Source organism: Paramisgurnus dabryanus, chromosome 21, assembly GCF_030506205.2.
Source record: "Paramisgurnus dabryanus chromosome 21, PD_genome_1.1, whole genome shotgun sequence".
Classification (NCBI taxonomy): domain Eukaryota; kingdom Metazoa; phylum Chordata; class Actinopteri; order Cypriniformes; family Cobitidae; genus Paramisgurnus; species Paramisgurnus dabryanus.
The window spans coordinates 9,615,082-9,636,405 of record NC_133357.1 but is presented as its reverse complement, the minus strand read 5'-3'; the positions used below and the strand labels follow the sequence as shown (position 1 = coordinate 9,636,405).

Here is a 21,324-nt window from a genome sequence, read left to right as displayed (position 1 = left end):
GAGTTCGAATTTGCACAATTAAAAAAAAAAATAAATAGGTAAAACGAAAGATGAATAACGCAGGAGGGCATTTTCCTCCGTTAAGGATACTATGGCGCACAGAAAAGTTATTGCACTTCAGTCCATTTCAGGTGGATACGTTTGACGTCAATACAACATAGACAAAAAGGAGTCATGCCAACATTCTACGAGACACTGGATTTACGACTAATCTCCAATGCATTACCACACACAAAAACAACACGGCACACATCTAGTTCACTAAAGAATTCACACTTTGTAAAACTAAACACGTTTCTTTTCTCCATAAAGGTCGAACAGGTCACTAGCTAGAACCGACCAAATCGGTGCATCACTTAATTCAATTTACAAAGATTATTTATCTGTGGCGCTGACAAATTAAATCGAGAGTTTTGACGGCTCAAAACGCAACCGCGTTTTCGAGATGTACAACAGTTGTTCAATCCTAAGGCTCACTAAAGGTGTTAAACGGAAGACCATACCCTGTGGCATGTACTTGATAACAAAAGGCACAATCCCACATAGTCGTCGCAAAAAGTGATGAAAAAGAAAAAAAAATCGCTTACAGACTCCAAAGAAATAGCAGCATGCCACACGAAGCAGTCGCATTCTCAGCCGAAGTGTCGAATTTACAGATGAAAACGATGGTCGGCGAATGAAGCGCATCTGGTGGCACTATGCAAATTGGTGAGATTAAACGAAAATATTCCTGCATAGCTTTCTTCGAAAATATGAAACAATGTTTTTTAAAGGGATCCCTACATGCCCTGTGAGATCAGCCATTCAGTCAGGCTCCGATGGTCTTGTAGCTAACTAGCCTTATGAAAACAAGCTGCCGATGAGAACGTGAAGCAGCCATTTTTGATTATATCATTCGCTAGTGGATTTACGATTTTTTTAACCATTAGTGCTTAGCAAGTAAAAAAACTCAATCAGAAGTATGAAGCAAACAGTAGGCCAGGATAATAGACATCATCTATGCAAGCTCAAGAGCACCTCTTGAAAAACCCCAATGTTCTCCACATCGCAAGGCCTCAGGAACGACCTTAGGATTCCAGTTGCGTGGAGCATGCGTAGCTAATATTACCTAGTCGAAATTCACGTACCTTTATATATATAGAGAGCACGACAAATATTAAGGACAACTAGTTTATGAGGTAAGACTGCCACGTCGAGACAATGCAGACCAAAGTTCTTGAGGAGTTACGTATATAGCACATTCACTATTGTGCTCTTGTTATTTACCTTGTTAGAAAGATTTGCATTTATAAGACGGCACACGTTTTTACTACCTAAACACTGCATTCAAGACAGTGGAATGGAGAAATATTACCTTGGCATTTTATCATTGGCCGAAATTTACGTTTTGCTTCGAGGTTTTTCCAAATCATTTACACCATGCACTTCATGTGTTTATTCTAACAATAGTACATCTTCGCAGATGATCATCATCATCATAATATCTTCTAGTGCAATTTTGAGGCCAAAAGCCGTTATGGTACATCTTTCAACTATGTGCTTCTTTCGGAATCTCACCGATCGAGGAATGACGAGATCCCAGGTTAACGAAATCTCTCAAGTGCTGCGTCTGCTAAACTATTCGGTTTCCTCTTAAGGCAAAAAGTCGGGAGCTAGACATAGGTTCAATGAAACGGGTGTTTTGAGTATTGCCTTAAATGGATGCGTCTTCAAGTAGTAGGGACACGGCGGTCCTCTGAGGTAAATAGACATTCGATCAGCCATTAATACCTTTGTGAGAAATAAACTTGATAAATACAAAAATGCAAGGATGAGCATACAATAAGGACACTGAGATTCATTTATCTGCGCTACAATTAATCTGCTTTCTGACAAAATGGTTACAATTATCAGAAAACTCCACCCGCATGTAACTGCAACCATCTTGGTCATAACAGGCAATGAAAGCTGGCCCTTCAGGTGCGTAAAAAATAAAATAAAATATTCTACTTCGTTGATTCAGAACAAAACATAAAAAGATGTGTAAATGCTTTATTTTGGTAAAATTCAAATCTGCCCTTCATTTAATAAAGATTTAAGGCGTTTTCAATGTCCCGCTACGTATAGAATTAAACCTCTTCCCAAATTAGCAGATGAAACTATTTATAAAATATCATTTTTGAAGGAGCCGTTGACTGAACGACTTCATAAATGCTAAGTTATGGCTAAATGCTTAGTAATTAGCATTGGGAAGCTCCATCAGTATAGCGTCAATATAAATATACTGGCATTTTAAATGTCTGATTGTGAACGAACTGGCATTTTAAAGTACGTGAATCTCTAAAAATATATATAATGGGCACAGTAGCTTATGCTAGTTTGGATTTGTTCTTATTTTGGTAATGGTCTTGTACGCACGCACAAAAACCGAATCATTCATTCACATTTTACAAGCATATCAAAATGAAAAAAAGGAAAAAGTTATGGCACTAAATGACTTTGGGGCGTAAACTGCCCAAACCAGTTTTACTCTACCCTAAAAAAAACTCTTTGCCACTTTGTGACTGGTTCCCTTATTGTTGTATATACGTAAAACAGCAAATGCGCCAACTTTTAAAGGTTTCCGAAAGGGTTTGATTACAAAGTTGTTAAGTGTATTATTATTATTTTATCACTAACCACCGCACCAACATCGAAGCAAGCTGCTACATTCGACAAAACACCTCAACAGTTTTAGTGCAATCCCAATGCGACGTTTACAAATTCGAGGAGCTAAAATAAGTACGTTTCGTTTGTTTGGCTGGATATAAACGATCGCGAATAAATACACAACTATCACCTCAATCAAAAGCAGCACTTTTCTCTCGCACTGGATGAAATGTATAATCGTCACAGGCTCCACGGGCACTTGTTTATCGACTACGTGTGGTATGACAACCTAACTTAATGTATAAATAATCAGTTTATTTGTACAACTACAAGCAGCGCTTGTAACTGGCAGTGCAAATAACAAGCTCATCATCGACTTGCACTTCTTTATCGTACCCTGTGCTGTATACATGCGCATCAAAACCCTCCACCGAAGCCCAAGAGAAGTTCCTATATGTAATAAACTCAAATAACTGCATGTTAAAGTCATTAATTGCTAGGCAAATCTTAAACACTACGACACTAATCTAATCTGGTTTGCATGCACATTTGCACCCTTGCAAGCAGAGGTCAGATGTGAACAAGTTTAAATAGATGCAAAATCATTTTTTTATTTATTTCTTTTTTATTATTGAATAAGCAAGTGCTTTATATCAGGCCTGCGTGGATTACAGTCTTGAGTAAGCAGCCAAAAAACAAGAGGTCATTTCAGAAATCAGTAAAATCCACTCTCCACACGGCCATTAAAACATCTCACATTTCCATAGCTTGTTTGTCTAACGCACCTTCATACAAATATCCGTCACGATACTACTACTTTATCTACATCAATCCTGCTAGTATTGGTATAATCGAGAATAAAAGTTCACGGTTTTGTCTTGGATCTTTTTTTTACGTTGTATAAGCTCTAATCAGGTGTTGATGCTTTTGCTCATTAAAAAAAAAGAAAAAGAAATCTATGGTAAAATTAAAAGCCCTTATAACTGATTGTCTCATTTGTGACTGAGCTTATATTGCCTGTTTGTGATGCACAAACAAAGAGATGTTGTTTCGAACACTCATTCACATGGTCTTATTTTGCGGTTTAGGTGAAACAACCTAATGGAAGCACAATCTTAACTTTAATCTACCTTTGGCAATAAGGAAGCATTTTATAAAGAGCAGGGGTGAACGGCTATTTCAGTTCTTCGATTCGATTTCATTTTTTTGGATTTACTTTGGTCATCCCCATGACTCCTCCTATCACCTAAATTTAAAAAGGTCCTTCAACTCCCTCGAGTCGAGAAATTCCTTATATACGAGAATTGGAAAGATCAGTCGGATTCGAATGAAAAACTCATCTTGAGGGAGTGAATATGGTGTTTGAGTTATCGGCCCTTAAGCGGACAAAAAATAAATTTAGTAGGCACTGTAAAAGTAGATCCACAGTAAATAACACCATAAAAAAAGCAAGCAGTAGATTTAATTGAATATACTACGAGCCCCAAAAAAATAAATACAGCTGGAGGTCCAAGGAGCGAGTACTGTGTATGACAACTGCATTGTTAATAGTTTGTATCCATAAATTACATTTTGTGCTTACTAGATTTCCATAGTGTAACATCTTCATAATTCATCATTTCAATGCCTGGCAGCATGACATTTAAAACACTTTCTTCTGCCAAACGACAAACAGTGATGTAGACTAGCAGACACCTTCATTGTAAACCTAATCCGCCCTCCAAACACCTTCCTTTTTCTAACAGTAAACATGCATTATATATCAGACCCCTTTGGCAGGAGGTCAATGGTCTTTTGGCTTAAGGTAGTATGGTTTTCCCTTACGTCAAAAATTATTCTGTTCGGATGTTTTGTTGTTCCTGATCTGTGCCAAGTCCGATTGCACCTCACATAAAAACCTCAAAATGTAAGAATCAAGTATGGGATGAAAAAACTTTCAAAAGTGGATGTCGCACACACACACGCACGCACACAAACAAACACACACACACACACACACACACACACACACACAAGACCACTATCAAATACATGGTCCCGCAAAATTCATGCAAATCGAGTGTAACCCGTTTCAATTGTTCCTCAGGGCAGGCTGTAAATTCCTACAGAAGGCCACAGCATCACGCAAATAAGAGGCATGATATGGAAACGGATCCATTATCACTGTTACCATGGAGACACACACCTGCATAATTATAACATGAACCGTGTCAAAAATCGAATCGACCGAAACGAAAAGGAAATAAGGTTTGAGTCACCAGGTTCGATTAAATGGCTTAGATTCAGATTTTCCACTTATTAGACTCATACTGAACAGACAGCATTTAAGATGGGAGTCAGGGGTGGGGGCGGGGGAATAAATATAAATAAATAGCTAAATTCATCCTTTCGTGTTTGCGTAAAGAAACGCTTCGATACTGGCACAGGAGAAATGTGTGGCTGTAATTGCATATAGGTTTATCTAAGTGTGTAGAGGACCTTTCCGAGCGACCGCGGGATCGCCGGTTGTTTTTAGCGAGCAAGGACGCCTCACTCGGTCAAGCAGCCATCCAAGCCGATGGTAGCACCATGGCGATCTTTGCCGTAACCATGGCGAAGGCCTCCGTTGGGCAGAGGGGGGCAGGCGGCGGTAATGCCACAGTGCTTGAGCAGGTTGAGGCTGGGCGAAGAGGGTGAGGAGGAGGGCGGCACGGAGGAGGAAGGCTTCATGGTCGAGAGAATGAGAGCGAGGCAGTCGGCCACAGCTTTGTTGGGCGCGCAAGCCAGGGCTGGAGTATGACCTGCAAAAATCACAAAACGCATAAGATATTAACCTAAAAAGAAACACCAACTAGATGGAGCTACATTTATGGAGGACTAAGAGTGCAAAAATTATAAATAAATAAATAAATACATACATACATGTACAAAGAAACGTAATTTTTTATTTTTTATTTCACGTGCACATTCTATCATGTCTCACTGTCTGTTACCAGACCTGTTAAAGATGCGGTTTCTGTAATGTGAGCAAGAATCCCGAACGGATGTTTGTAACGCGATGTTCGGGGTAAAGAAAATGCATGCTTATCCTGTAAATACATACAGAAACAGTGACAGAACATGTGTCCACACAAGCATTGCCACTATGTGCTCCATTGCTATGGCTGAAGAAAAACACGCTCCCTCCTCATTAACATCTTAAGACACGGAAATGTAGAAAAAAATACATGTGGAAATAAATAAATGTATAAATAAATACTTGTGGAAATAAATAAATGTATAACTAAATAAACTTGGAAATAAATAAATGTAAAAAATTATTAAATGTTCACATAAATACATAAATAAATACATAAATGTGGAAATTATTAAAAGAATAAATAACAATTTATAATTAAATACATAAAAAGAAATCAAAGTTGCAATACTCATGTATTGTACTGTTTTTTTTTATATTTCTCTGCATATTTATTTTTGTATTTATTTATTTATGTTTGTTTTATACATTTCTTTGTACATGTATTTATTTATTTATAATTTTTGCACTCTTAGTCCTCCATATACATTAATGCTGCGTGCGTCCACACAAAATGCGAAGCGTCGTGTTCCTTGCTCTAGAATACTCATGGGATTTAACTTTGTGTCATGCTAATTTTTGTTTGAGTTGAATATTTTCAATGGCACCAAAACGCGTTTGAAAACGAATAGTGCGTGTTTTCGTGGGCAAATGCGACGCATAATTTGTGTCATTTGCATCACCCCACGTGAGTTTGCGTCTTTGCATTGACTTGTATGTAATCTACTCGCACAAATTGTTACATTTGCGTTTGGTGTGTACGCCCATTAAGAGTTCGCTTTCTGTATTGATGTTACAAGCTGAATTGGTGTTCGACTGGATGTATTTTGACTTTCTATTTATAAATATTTTCCTTATCACTTAACTTAAAAAAAAAATAAAGCAATAGAAATAAGGGACACACGATAATGTGAGAAAAATGCAATAACTTGCAAGATAATGCAATATCAGATATGCAATACTACAATGCTTTATGTTCATAAAATGAATATTAACTTTATAACGCACACACAAAAATATCAATAAGTCTCAATAATGTCGCTTTTGATTGCATAATACCCCACGGTTTGGGTCGGGTCAGCTTACTTTTAGGGCTTTTCCACTGGGTGCAGTACGTAGTACCCTTTACTTTTTTTAGTACCATTTGTGGTGGTCAATTTTAATTTTGTGGCGACTGAGAAATAAATGAATGTCTGGGAATGAACATCAACGCTCTTTCACTTGTATGATGTCACAGCAGTAGGCAGCGCAAATATAACGACACGCCTATAATCCCTCACACTCCGAAGTGTTACTAAACTTGATGGAAAAGCTAACCAAGCCAAAGTGACATGATGTGAGCTGACCCAACCTGACCCAAACCAAACCGTGGGGTACTATGCAATGGAAAAGCGCCATAAAACTTTGACTGTACATAAGCGTTTGAAGTACTAAAATCATTAATTTATTGTAAACTTCTAAGATAATTTTGTAATTTCAATATATTATGCATACTAACCTTCCTCATCCACTGCCAGCACTGTAGCTCCACGATTCAGTAACGCCTGGACCACTGAAGCCAAACCATTCCTGGCGGCAATGTGGAGGGGCCTGTAACAAATACAGATTCCCAAAAAATGTCAAACGATTGATCACAAATTTTGATTCAAAGATATAAAGGTTGCGTTGAGAGCAGAACTTACATCTGAAGCATGCTGTTTGTTGCGTTTATGAGAATAGGGTTGTGGATCTCCTTCAAGATCAGCATGGCACACATTTCATGAGCCTTAACACATAAAACACATTGGTAATGCATGGTAAGTGGTAAAACTTGAGAGACTGAGGACTGAGAGTTTGAATGAAGAACTACTCTTTATACCTTGCTGCAGGCTAGATGAAGGGCAGTGTTCTTGTTAATATCCAGGAGGGACAGGTCAGCTTTGGCTCTGTGGAGTAGCAGGGCTGTGCAAGACAATAACAGAATATCTGCATTAAAACCAAAAACGCAAATAAGAGTCACATGTGGGCTGCAGTCAGGGATTATGATCCAAGTACATGTGTGCTGCCAAGATAGTTTGTCATAATTAGCCATTAATTTATCACAAGGTGGTAAGCTAGCATTGAAAGGCTTATGTGTATATATGCTAACATACGTGTCCGACTAACTAATTCTTACCCACGGCACCGCTTTGCCCATGATCAGCGGCCACCATCAGTGCAGAACGTCCTGAGTGGTCCACGGCATTGATGTCAGCTCCGTGCCGCAGAACCAGCTGCAGCCCAGTCACGTCCTCAGCGACTGCAGCCGCGTGAAGCGGGGTCCTGTCGGTGAAGCGTTTGTTTAATTACAGTAAACTAGCACTTAACTGCTGTAAAGTGTTTCGTGTAACTATTGCACCAACCTTCCTTTGGCGTCCCTGATGTTTACCAGCGAATTACAAACATTGGATTCCAACAGCAGCTCTGCAGAACCACTATGGCCATTAATTCTGCAATGAGACGATATTGGTACAACACAGAGCAAGAGGATTAAAATATATTGTGCCACTGACATAGATTTGATTTAATATAGCATTTTTTTAAACATAACTGAATGTCACATAAACAGGATATGACAAAATTGATGTTTTTAATATTAGTGGCTAAATGCAAATCCTAAAGGGATAATTCAGATATGTCTAGGAACTATACTCTCATTCTGGCGTAATATCAAGGACTTTGTTGCTGTAACATGGCTGCAGGAGGCGTAGTAATATTACGCAGCACCCGAAAAAAGTCCTTGATATTACGCCAGAATGAGAGTATAGTTCCTAGACATATCTGCCTAGAAAATCGCAACTTTTAATTTTCTGTCGGTCTTAGTACACATTGTAACTACAGAAGAGTCAATTTTTAAACAGGAAAAATATTGAAACTCTTTGGGTATTTTTAGCACGATGCTAATGGTCTAACCAGATTCAATGGATTATGCTAAGCTTTGCTAAAAGTGGTACCGCCAGACCCGAAGATTAGCTGAATGAATTCCAAAACAGTAAAAATCAAATGTTTAACTTTAGGGGAACTGGAAAATTAGCAAATTTTCAAAAAAAGTGGAGTGTCCCTTAAAGTGAACTGAAATTGTCATTTCAGACTTTTTTAGAGTAAATAACATTATGGTGTATATACAAAGTAAAAATACACTGGATGTTGGTACAGGCTCAATATCAATTCTCATATGCAAAAAGCTCACGCATTAAAAATATTTGAGCACTTACAGAGCACAGTGCAGTGGGGTGAAGGGGTTTCCCTCCTGGATACTACATGGTTTATGTTCAAGTAAAACTTCCAAACAGTCTTCATGACCTGCTGGTTCACAAGCAAAACGTCACTTCTCAACAGCACACTTATTATTTGCGTAATTTTTTTAAGTAATGTGAAAAAAGGGTTTTTACCGTGATATGCTGCCCAGTGTGTGGGTGTGTAGCCGTGGCGGTCCGCGATTGGGTCGTGGGGGTGGGAGTGGTCAGCAGCAGAAAGAAGATTAAAGAGAATATCAGTGTAGCCACAAGAGGCAGCCAGATGGATCGCGGTTCGGCCCAGAAAATCTCTGCTGAGGACCGATATGCCGTGGGACAGCAGGGCGGTTACACAGTCCTCCCGACCCATTGCCGCCTACAAAAACAGGATTGGTCAGAGCTGCTCACATGTAAGGACTAACACACACACACACACACACATTTTTTGATGTCTTTAGTGTCTCACCCCTCGGTGTAAGGCGGTTCTTCCTCTCCTGTCTCTTATATCAGGGCAAGCCCCTCGTTCCAAAAGCAAATGGACGCAGTCAGTATGTCCCCCCAATACCGCCAACATCAGGGGAGTCCTATAAAGAGAGAGAGAGAGAGAGGTGTTTAGTCAGTCGTAAATACAGTTTTACACAGCATAATACTGATTGTTTTCAAAATGAACCTAAAAAAATAAGCAAGCTCATACGTACTGTCCTTCAATATCGGTGACATTGACAAGGTCGACTCCACCCTCACTACAGAGCAGCATTCGCAGACATTCCGAGTGGCCATTTGCAGCTGACCAATAAAATAAAACACATTGTATTGTTTCAAACTCTCACACACAAAAAAAATGATTATCACAAACAAATTCAACCCGAGTACCTGCCACATGAAGCGGGCCCCATTTACTGCGGTGCTCGGTCAGAAAGCAGGATGCTGATTGGCTGAGCAGGAGTTCCACACAGCGGGTGTGTCCTCTCTGGGAGGCTACATAAAGGACAGAGCGGCCAACCGGGTCACAAGCGTCCACACACGCTCCAGACTCAATTAACACGGCCACGCATTCCCAATGACCCGACTCCACCTGACAGATGATGTGATGGTCAATATTTTAATCTTTTAAATGATCATTAACTGCTTTTTAACCGTAACCAGATCTTTTTGTACGTACTGCCAAGTGTTGCGGGGTAACAAGCCCACAGCTCTCCTTCTCTTCCAGAGTGTTGAAACACATCTCCAAAAGCTACAAAACACAAGATGTGCATTAAGCTTTATAATGGTAACAAAAAAAAGAATCACATTAATAGTGAAAGGTCAATCTTACCAGCTCCAGGTTCTGTTTGTTGCCATAAGCCGCGGCGTAATGCACAGCACTGTATCCCTTAGTGTTGCACAGGGACGGATCCGCACCGTTATCCAACAGATGCTCCACGCACCTGTAGGAATGACAGATTATGTCAATGGTTTATGTAACAAATGCAATGTAAAGTAGGCAACAATATTATTCAGAGGTCTGGACCCAAAAATAGCTTAGAAAACAAAGCAAAAGAAGGCACAGAGGCATGATATGTTGCATGAAGGAGTTAACATTGTTACATGATGTATTCATCTTTAAAGCTCCAAATATTCATTGTTTTTACTTATATAAAAAGAACATATCTTTTTTTTAAGGCACATATTAACCCACAGAGTCATTTAAATAACTTTATGGATGATTTGAAATGTTGAACCATATTTAAGAAGATAATATGATTTGATTTGTGTTCGACTGAAAAAGAAATATATATATTTGCGATGGACATGAGTAAATTATAAGCAGTTTGATGTAACTGTTGGACTTACAGGAAAGATTCCTTCTCCCCCTCTTCTTGGTTCTGATGGGTGCTGGCGTGGGGTCGGTCCGTTCTGAAACAGACTCTTTGTATTACTATACGTTCTGTGCACTGTTAACAGTTTACAGAAATATTGCAATGATGCCATAAAGCTTTAAAGGTGCGTAGGCACGTATGAGAGTTTCACCTGCAAAATGAAGTGGATGCTGCCGAATAGTGTAGGGGTGTACAGCCTGAACGGTCTCGCTCATTGACCTCTGACCCTGCTCCTACTAGCACGACCACACATTGATACCTCTCATTAGCAGCCGCATAGTGCAAAGGTGTCCTGAAAAGGAGACACATCATATACTTTCTAAACACTGACGTTCAAAACATTGAATCATTTATAGTGCCCCCCAAAGGCAAAGCGCAGTAACTGCACATTTAGTCAAAATTAGCTTGAAATATGCTTCTGTTCTGTGTAGTGACAAAGTATCCTGGTTCAATTTTCCAGTGTTTGTAGGGCAGTATAGTAATCGTTAATAATAATAATAATAATACTTATACAATAAATTAAATATAGAATAATTTTGTCATTCTTATAAGGTTTAATGTGTTTTTTTGGGAATCAGACCCTAGCATCATGCTTCACAAGTCATATGACTCAGAGTGAATGTCACCGTAATGTGTTTTTAAACATAAAAAAAATCCTGTTTCATGAAAATCAGACTTTTTCCATGTTTAAGTGCTATAATTGGGTCTCCAGTGATTCTATCAACCTAGAAAATGTGAAAAAGATCAAACCAGTAACTTAAGTTTTGGTAAGCCATTCTCTGCAAGCATGTGAAAAAAATAGGTAATTAAAATCTGGCTCCCCTTGTGATGTCAGAAGGGGATAATACCGCCCCTTAATATGCACTATCCAACCACGGCACTGCCATTTAGTGCAGAGATCAGCTCATTTGCATTTTAAAAGGACACACCCAAAAATGCCATTTTTGCCCACACCTACAAAGTGGCAATTTTAACATGCTATAATAAATGATATGGTATTTTTAGCTAAAACTTCACATAAGTACTCGAGACATCAAAGATTTATTTTACATATTAAAAAGCCATTTGAAATGTCCCCTTTAAAAATACTGCATAAATCTTTTAGCATAACATTGTTATTTTTAATTTTCGGAAGAAATGACAGCCTCATCATGACAGCATTTTAATAAAGCAAAAAGATTTGTACCTTCCAAACTTATCCTTCTTATTCATGTCGGCTCCACTGCTCAAGAGCAGATTGAGACATTCAACGTTTCTGAATGAGGAAAACAAAGAAGAAAAATCAAGACTTCTGAAGAACAGACTAAACCATAGCTTTGACTTCACTAAATCCAACAGCATGAATCAAAATTAAACACAACAGCCTGATTTTATACATTAGAGGGACACTTCCCTTTTTTTTTTAAATATGCTCATTACCACTAGCACTTTTAGCATAGCTTAGCACAATCCATTGAATCTGATTAGACCATTAGCATTGCGCTCAAAAATAACCAAAGAGTTTCGATATTTTTCATATTTAAAACTCAACTCTTCTGTAGTAACACTGTGTATTAAGACCGGCAGCAAATTAAAAGTTGCGTTTTTTATATGACTAGGAACTATATTTTCATTGTGGCGTAATAATCAAGGACTTTACTGTTACCATAGCTGCAGCAGGCGCAATGATATTATGCAGCACCTGAAAGTAGTCCCCTTGGTAACTTTCAATAGCAGAGGACTATTTTCGGGCACTGCGTAATATCACTGTGAAAAATATCAAAACTCTGGTTATTTTTGAGCGCAGTGCTAATGGTCTGATCAGATTCCTTGGTTATGCTAAGCTATGCCGAAAGTGGTATCGCCAGTTCGGCTGAACTTATTCCAAAATGGTAAAAATCTAATGTTTTACTCTATGGGAGCTGGAAAATTAGCATATTTTTTTAAAAAAAGTGAAGTGTCCCTTTAAAGCACCACAATCAAAATTTTAGATAATAACCAATTTTCCTTCGTTTTAAAAGGTCTTTCTTTTTAAGTATTCTTATATGAAAATAAAAATGCTAATAATCGAGGGAAATACAAAAAAAAGTTTGGCACAAATATAAAAATGGGACAGTGTCCCTTTAAATTATCTGTTTTAAGTAAAGCTCTCGTCTCACCCTCCAGAGGCAGCAGCGTGTAGACAGGTCCTCCCAAAGTTGTCTGGGGTGTTGATGTCAAACCCAGCCGAGAGCACGTGCTCTTTACTCATCGACAACACTATGCTGTACAGCTGACCTACAAAACACACACAAACACACAGTCATACTTATTGCACAGGGGATAACGCTGCTGTCCTGTGAGAGCACTTAACTGGTTAAAATATCAAAAATTCCAATATACTACTACAATAAGTACACTGGTATTCTTTGAAGTAGTATGTAAATGGGTGATTCTCACGAAACCATTGAAACACCACGGCACTAATGATTTTAGCTATAAAATGTGTAATATAGTAATATTAAAAAGCATCAGAATTAACACAATACTGTGTTCTACCTTGCACAATGTGTGATTTCAACATAAGAATTTATAATTTGTCAATTTTATCTCATTTCTTCTGAAATTCTCATTACCGCAATGTGTCCGGCTGTGTTTGAACATGCGTTATGTTGCAATTTAATCAAATTCACACAAAAATATTTAGAAAAAAAATAAATGGATGTTTTGCTAGACTACTTTAGATGACAGAAAAAATATTTACTGAATATTCATGTATAATAATAATGAAGAAAAATTAGGAAAATGATGTGTCCATGCCTGATGTTCTCATCCTCCGCAACACTTTTTGAGAACAGTTTAAGCACACATACAGAATTTTAATAAAGTTTGATTTTGAGTGACCAAGCACATGGACCAGTTACTTCAAGATGGCTACCAGGTAAGATCATTTTTTTACAGTTAATTTGAAATATTGTCTGAATGCTTACACGACATTTTGATTATCATTACCGCAACAGATGCTCATTAAATGTTAATTTAATTAATAGAAGCATAATACTTAGATTTTAAATGCATGTGCAGAATCTCCAAATGATGTTCTTTCAGGTTTGTCATGTCATTTTGAAAATATGTCAGTGATGATGTTTTCTGACTGTTGCGGTAATGAGATTTTTTAGGACTAATTTTTTAAATTATGTTACAAAAAGCGTTAAATGATATATAAAAGTGTTTAAATTAATGTTCCCATTTACTCCAGACTTTGTTTTTCAATGTCTGGTGGGAAAAAAAGTAAATTTAAGCAATTTTTACATTTTCATGCTTGACATTTTTAAAACCAAGTTTTCGTGAGAAACACCCAAATACGGTTGCACTCAACCAACTGCTGTCTCACATAAATGCCAAAAACCAGGTGAAGCAATATCATAATGCATGTAGTCCTAAATTAAGTTGTTGGGAACTTGGGACACAAAAGAAAGGCACCTGTCCACAATCATATCATCTCAGCGTTAGCAAACGGACTACAGCATATCTAATACAGTGGTTCTCAAACTGGGGTCCGGGGCCCCAAGGGGGGCCGCGAGATGGTGCCAGGGGGGCCCCAGTTTTATGACATTTTACAAAATACATTCATTTATCATGAATTCTGTGTAATTAAATCTAAATAAAATAAGGCTACTAACCAACAGCACTACTTTGTATAACTTAATATGTTTTGTTTAATTTAAAATGTTAAATTTTAGAACAGTTTTTGTCATAAATTTTCTTTGGGGAGGGGCGCGAAGGAATGCACCATACACAAGGGGGGCCGCACGCAGAAAAAGTTTGAGAACCACTGATCTAATACACATGGAAGACTGAAGAAGGCCACTCCCTTAACCAAAAACAGACATTGTTGTCCTATTTTATGGTCCTCTCTGCAATTTTAAAAGAGGAACAGTGTGTACCTGAGGAAAGTAGCTTACGACAACAGTCAGAGGACCCGTAGAGGACAGCTAAGTGTAGAGGAAACATCCCATGAATCCCTTGCCTGTAGAAAGAAAAAAAAACTTTATTTTACTACATACACACTATAGGAAGATAAAATGCAAACCGACAGGAGATTACAATCAATTTTTCCTTGTAAATGCAAATTCATGGTCTGGTTTATACACATGTGCAGCTTGTAGCCCACACACTGTAATATACTGGCTATATCCACTAACAGTGTTTTTGGTTATTTTCATTTACAATGAGATCTGTCAATTTAAGAAAGTAAAAGCTGGCTATGTGAACATTCCAGCTTTATGCAAATGAGCAGGAATTACCAATTCCAGTCATGACACTGTAGAGCACAGCGTGTCCAATTTCTTGCCAAAATAAAATAATCTTATTTTAACACATCATCCCAGTCCCGGAAGCTAAGGCCAGTTTTGCAGCTCACTTATAACATTAAACACAATTGAACATAAACCGTGAGCACTGCAAACCTAAAAAATTTACTTATTACAGTTACATTCAGTTGCGTACCTGGCCGTGTCAGCACCGTTTGTCATTAAAGTACTGATAAGCAGCTCATGGCCATACTTAGCAGCAACATGAAGAGGAGTATTGCCATATCTGTCCACACAATCTATCTCCCCACCTGCACAAAAAAAAAAAAAAAACACAAAACATTCATGCATTCGCCACACACGATCCAAAACTGACTTTTTATTACACCGCCTTCTATGCAATGGATTCGAACCGAATAGCAGGGCCACAAAAGAAACATGATACTGGATGGAAAAGTACTGACCATTCTGAATGAGAATCTGAGAACGAGTGAAGCGTCCATGAATGGCTGCCATGTGCAAAGGGCTTTTCCCTTCTTTACTCTAAAGAGAGAGGAAACATTTATTCTCAGAAACGCAAAAAGCAACATGCAATCTGAGCACTTATTCCTGCATCATACCTGCATGTTGACATCAGCACCGTTGTTCACCAGGAGCTCCAGGCAGAGAGCTCCATTAGTGGACACTGCAGCCAGGTGCAGTGGCGTGTAGCCACGGTGGTTGGGCTGGTTGACGTTTGCCCCGCGATTGACCAGCTCATTGGCCACGGCCTCCTGTCCCGTGTAGCAGGCCACGTGAAGAGCAGTGTTTCCAAAGGCATTTGGCTCATCAATCTAAAAGCGACAAGGTGATAGACAGTTAGCTGAGGGTTAAGTATCATTAGAAGGAACAACCGACTAGACAGCGCTCAAAAAGTTGGATTTTCTACCGGTCTGTTTGAAATTTTATCAGCATAACGTTTTTTTATGATGAAAAAAGGATAGCCAATCAAGTTCCGCCAAGGGGGCAGAAATGCTCTCAACCTGGCCAAAACACAACCAAAATATGAATGACTGAAGCTTTGGAAGATAGCACAGTGTTGTTCTAACCTCAGCTTCATTGCGTAACAGGTACTTGACCACATCGACGTGGCCACTGGCAGCAGCAGCATGGAGAGGGGTGTAACCCCGCTTATCCCTACAGCTCTTATCTGAGCCCTGAGACACCAGCAGCTTAACCACCTCCAGATGTCCTAGAAGACACACAAACAGGTAAGTCACCCATCAATACTTTAACAAAATGTAAAAAACAAAAGAAAATTCAGTTACAGAATGCACATGTAGAACAAGTAAATATCTGTCTGGACAAAGAACACATTCTGGTATAAAACAATGCAAAAGGTAGCACATTGTATACGCCCATACACCTTTGTTAAAGGGATAGTTTATCCGAAAAAAAAAAATATATAAAAATTCAAAACACAAAACAAGATATTCTCTGAATCTGATCTCTATCAAAAAATCTAGGGCTGTTACGATTAATCGTGCAAATGCGCATTTTCTTAATAAATGAATTTTAACTATGGCTGTGTCCGAAAACTCAAGGCAGTGACTCGTTGCCTCGCTGCCTCATGAGGAAATGACTTCGGAGGCATGAAGGCAGCTCAGAGAAAGGCTTTCGGACACACTTCAAAGGCAGCGTGATTGAAATATAAACAGAGAGTGCCTTTATGATAACTAATCACATATTTGAAAACTACAATATTAATTTCTCGCTAGAAATGCAATTAAAAGGTGTAAACTAAACCAGTCACTTCCTTGGCCGCCATTTTATTTTTTCGAACTCCATAGGTTCACATAGGTATTGCATACACGCATAGGTATCTCAGGAGACAGGAAGTAAACCTAACAATGAATTCGGACATGCCTTGATGCCTTCCTGCCTTGGAAAGCTGCCTCAGAAGGCAGCAATTTAGAGTTACGGTGAAATCTCGGCACATCCCAAATCCAGGGGGAGCTCTTGTGCAGAAACTCCCTTTGTGTCACAGAAGAAGTAGCATTACAAATGCTATTCCAGGAAATGTCTATAAGGATATTTATATCGCTGTTCTTCAATTTGTTTCAGGTATTTTCATGATAGTAAAGAATATTTTTAATGATTTTGTTTAACGATTGTTGCTTTTTTTTAAATGCACGTTATAAACGACTCTGACTCATAATGATTTTAGATTGACCAAACACTGACCAAAACACCATAGTACACACACAAGCTGTGAATGAAACAAAGAATCGATTTAAAATTGATTCTGAATCGATTTCAGACAGGCATTTTTAATGGGACACGCGATTATTAGTTACAGCCCTACAAAAATCCTTTGCAATTATCTCAGCTTTTTGTATTTTTTAAGAAAGCTATCCATATTTGAGAGAACTAATTTTTGTTTGAAAGCAGAGGGTCTGTTCTTTTATTTGATATGTTGCATGTTTATTTATTTATTTAAAGAAGTTCATATTCTGGATGGCATTAAACTTTTGTGAAAATCATAAAAATGGCTGGTTAATATGGTTAATATAAGAGTTTATATTGTAAATGTATCTGGTTGGTCCTGCGTTACACACCAAACAATTTATTGAACATTCAATCATTTGCTCATTCCCATATGACATTTTCTCCGGAAATACAAGAAAATGTCATATCGACCTGGTAACTTTATTCCATAAAGTTGCAATAAATGTGGGACAAAGGCCTTAACCGCCATCAAATCAAGATTTCTCAAATCTTTTCACTTTAAAACGCATCACGCTCGCCAAAGCCAAATTTCTCACTGCATGTTTACACAGACCAACATTTAAGAAGTACCCGAGAACAAGAACCTGTGTGAATACACCCTTGTAGTACACATAATTCAGGTAGATCGCAGTAAAAACTCACCAAGGTACGCGGCCCAATGAATAGGCTGCCTGTCCTTTTTGTCACTGGCACTCAGATTGGCTCCCTTGTTCAGCAGCAATTTAACCATCTAGTGCGCAGGAGAGACACAAAGCATCATTGTATCCATTTATTGAAACCACCTGGGCATTAGACGTACACCACTCATGTCGCTCAGATTTAAGGTACATCAATAAACAAACACTTATGCAACAACTCCAAGCCTAACAAATCTATAAAAAAGATTATTCAATAATTTGCGATTCTCCAGAACCCTGGAGTGTTTAAATAAAGATGTTAAGGGCTGAGAGGTCCATCTCTTTATACACCAAGCTGGCATTAAATGACTAATGCCACTCTACCTCCTGATATCCACTCTGAGCAGCGTGATGCAGGGGGGCTCTGCCCGTCCGGTCGGCCATGTTCAGGCTGGCCATGTGAGGCAGCAGTGTCTCGACGCAACGCGTGGCCCGGTTGGCTGCCGCGATGTGCAGTGGTGTCTGCCAAAACTTGTCCCGTGCGGTCACGTCAGCTCCCTTCCTCAGCAGCAGCCCCACAGCCCTCTGGATAAACAAAATAATGCTTGAATCACCGTATGAACTTGTTAAATTGGTCAACTAAGCTACGAGTAGGCTATTAGTCAGATCATACACGCTGTTTGTTTACCTCATTTCTGGATGCAGCTGCCCTGTGTAATGGTGTTAGCCACACATGGTCCTTTGCATTGACATTCGCACCTATAAAACGAAACAAATAGAAGAAGACAAGGCAATGAATCATTACAAGGTTACTTACTTACTACATGATGAAATTGTATGCCTTTAATGCTTTTATCAATTCATAGAATAGAAATGCACAATATATCGATCTATAATGAGTTTTGGCAGATAAAAGCATTTTAAAGGCATACAAAACAGCCTGGCAAAAAACATCTGCAGACGGCCTGATGTCTGATTGAAAAGATGCACAAAACTGGGCAACGCTTTCTGAATCTGGCATACTTTGAACCAGCTGTCTTAATGTTAATGAAGTTACATAATGTTTTCTTATAGGCGCTAGGATGTGGCATAATACATATAAGATAACCCCGCCCATAAAACGACATTTAAACAAAACTAACTCTGATTGGCTATTGTGCCTATTGGTCAGATGATCTCTTCCTGTCAGACCTTTTGATACTCAAGTCTAAGCTCAGCTGTTACTATATCAAGTATTTTAGCTCAGCTGAAATGCAGTACTGACCAGGTTTATCCATGACATTAATAAAAATATAAATGCATTAGGAGCGGATATGTTGTTTATCTCTATACCTGCAGTAATGAGAAGGTCCATTATTTGAACGTCTCCCAGCCAGGCAGCAGCATGAAGAGGTGTGCGACGCTCTTGGTCCTAATAAGATAAAACGTGAACAGATTTTTGCATTTACTTCCAAACAAAACCCATTATGTACAGTCGGAATCTATGCAATTGTACTGTTTTTGGCATTATGTAATAAATGTTCACATCAAAATTTGACGTTTAAAACATACCAGTGCATTGACTTCGTCTTTCTTGTGCAAAAATAGCTTCACTTCATCTGTATTCCGGTTAAATATGGCCTGGACCAGAGGCGGCTGGAGGAGGGGAAATGCAGGATATTACTGACAAACATGACAAATATGTTCAGATTATAGTAAAAACCTAAAATAACGGGTGTCCATGTGACAAATGTGCGTCGTTGGTGTTTAATGTATGATGCATAAATAAACCGATCTGATCACTGGGCCTGATCGTAAACCGAAAGTATTTTAACCAGCTGCAACACCACATCAGAATTGCTATTGGATCTTAACGGGATAAACATATGCGTGCCATCATGTTAAATCAAGTCATTTCTAAACCATAGCAAGATATTTGCGTTAAATATTTTGATAAAAACGTGCATTTTTAAAATATAAATTTACGGTAGATGTTTTCTTATGCGGATGGCTGACACCCATCACATTAGGCTAGCTTGCTTGCTAACGTCTGGGCGTGAAAAACGGGACATTTATCATTTTAAACTCGTTTCTTACAAACCGATCCTAATTATACAGCAAAAACACGAGGTTTGTAAGTAAATGCATGATAAAAGTCCAGGTTGTCGCGGCAGATCTGCGAGGTACACGGAATAATCAAACGTCAGGTTGCTAGCTGTATCAGGCTCTGCATACGAACGCAGAGAACGAACAGCAAATTGCTTGATTTACGCGATAAACGGGGTGTAAATGTTTCTCACCTGGTCTGTAATATTGAGTACCCCCATCTCCCTGTGTCAGTCGGGCCGAAAGTCCCTCATCAGTATAGAATCGAGGCTGAAAAACCAAGACAACAATCTAGTGTTGCGATAAGAGACGTGATGAGTGAATCTTTAGCTGGTGGTGAGGCAGTTGAAAATAGCGACACCAGCGTGATGGCAGCCTACTGCAACGACTTTCAAAATAAAAGCCCGCAAAGCAGTGATTGTATTTGGTAGACCCGTTCCAGTAAATGTTTTAGTAAAGCCAATATTCAGATAATATATTTGGTATCTAGTCTGTAAAAACCCAGCTAATCTTTTTTGTAGTATGCATCCTTTGTAGTATGCACACTTTGCAGTATGCATATTTTTAATTATGAATTTAAAAAATCCTAAATTAAATTAAAATCCTATGTATTAAATTCATTGAAATCATATTTAGTATGCATTCTTTGTAGTATGCACACTTGAAGGATGCACACTTTGAAGGATGCATCCTTTGTAGTATGCACACTTTGAAGGATGCACACTTTGTAGTATACACTTTGCATATTTTTAATTATGAATTATAAAATCCTAAATTAAATAAAAATCCTATGTATTAAATGAATTAAAATCATATGTAGTATGCACACTTTGAAGGATTCACACTTTGAAGGATCCATCCTTTGTAGTATGCAAACTTAGAAGGATGCATCCTTTGTAGTATGCACACTTAGAAGGATGCATCCTTTGTAGCATGCACACTTTGTAGGATTCACACTTTAAAGGATGCACACTTCGTAGTGTACACTTTGCAGTATGCATATTTTTAATTAATTAAAAAATCCTAAATTAAATAAAAATCATATGATTAAATGAATTAAAATCAAATCATATGTAGTATGCACATCTTTGTAGTATGCACACTTAGAAGGATGCACACTTTGAAGGATGCACACTTTGAAGGATGCATCCTTTGTAGTATGCACACTTATAAGGATGCATCCTTTGTAGTATGCACACTTTGTAGGATGCACACTTTAAAGGATGCATCCTTTGTAGTATGCACACTTGAAGGATGCACACTTTGAAGGATGCACACTTTGTAGTA

The 21,324-nt window shown here is 38.4% G+C and overlaps 1 protein-coding gene across 2 annotated transcripts; it reads right to left on the bottom strand.

The window, feature by feature from the left end:
• Positions 1 to 925: 925 nt before the first annotated feature.
• Positions 926 to 20,382, bottom strand: ankrd52a (ankyrin repeat domain 52a). 2 transcript variants are annotated; one of them, XM_065285422.1, is made up of 28 exons: positions 20,232 to 20,382; positions 19,504 to 19,587; positions 19,285 to 19,363; positions 18,641 to 18,711; positions 18,337 to 18,537; positions 17,978 to 18,065; positions 16,156 to 16,298; positions 15,688 to 15,900; positions 15,532 to 15,610; positions 15,264 to 15,378; positions 14,702 to 14,784; positions 12,935 to 13,052; positions 11,983 to 12,051; positions 10,948 to 11,088; positions 10,771 to 10,833; positions 10,253 to 10,364; positions 10,100 to 10,171; positions 9,811 to 10,012; positions 9,636 to 9,723; positions 9,404 to 9,521; positions 9,094 to 9,313; positions 8,917 to 9,007; positions 8,065 to 8,151; positions 7,839 to 7,984; positions 7,542 to 7,624; positions 7,366 to 7,448; positions 7,182 to 7,273; positions 926 to 5,408 (listed from the first exon to the last, which is right to left on the bottom strand). In XM_065285422.1, the coding sequence occupies exons 1-28, from the start codon at positions 20,256 to 20,258 to the stop codon at positions 5,158 to 5,160; spliced, it is 3,219 nt and encodes a 1,072-aa protein (XP_065141494.1). In that variant the 5' UTR covers positions 20,259 to 20,382; the 3' UTR covers positions 926 to 5,157. The 2 variants fall into 2 exon arrangements, with proteins under 2 accessions (XP_065141494.1, XP_065141495.1); XM_065285423.1 differs by having other exon boundaries at positions 8,917 to 9,004.
• Between the last annotated feature and the right edge of the window lie 942 nt (positions 20,383 to 21,324).

Bases quoted from the DNA above. Each gene is read 5' to 3' on its own strand.
- ankrd52a (XM_065285422.1), bottom strand. From the start codon at position 20,258: ATGGGGGTACTCAATATTACAGACCAG. The intron at 19,588-20,231 runs GTGAGAAACATT...CCCCTCCTCCAG, and splicing joins TACTCAATATTACAGACCAG to CCGCCTCTGGTCCAGGCCAT. The intron at 7,274-7,365 runs GTAAGTTCTGCT...TATTTGTTACAG, and splicing joins ACAAACAGCATGCTTCAGAT to GCCCCTCCACATTGCCGCCA.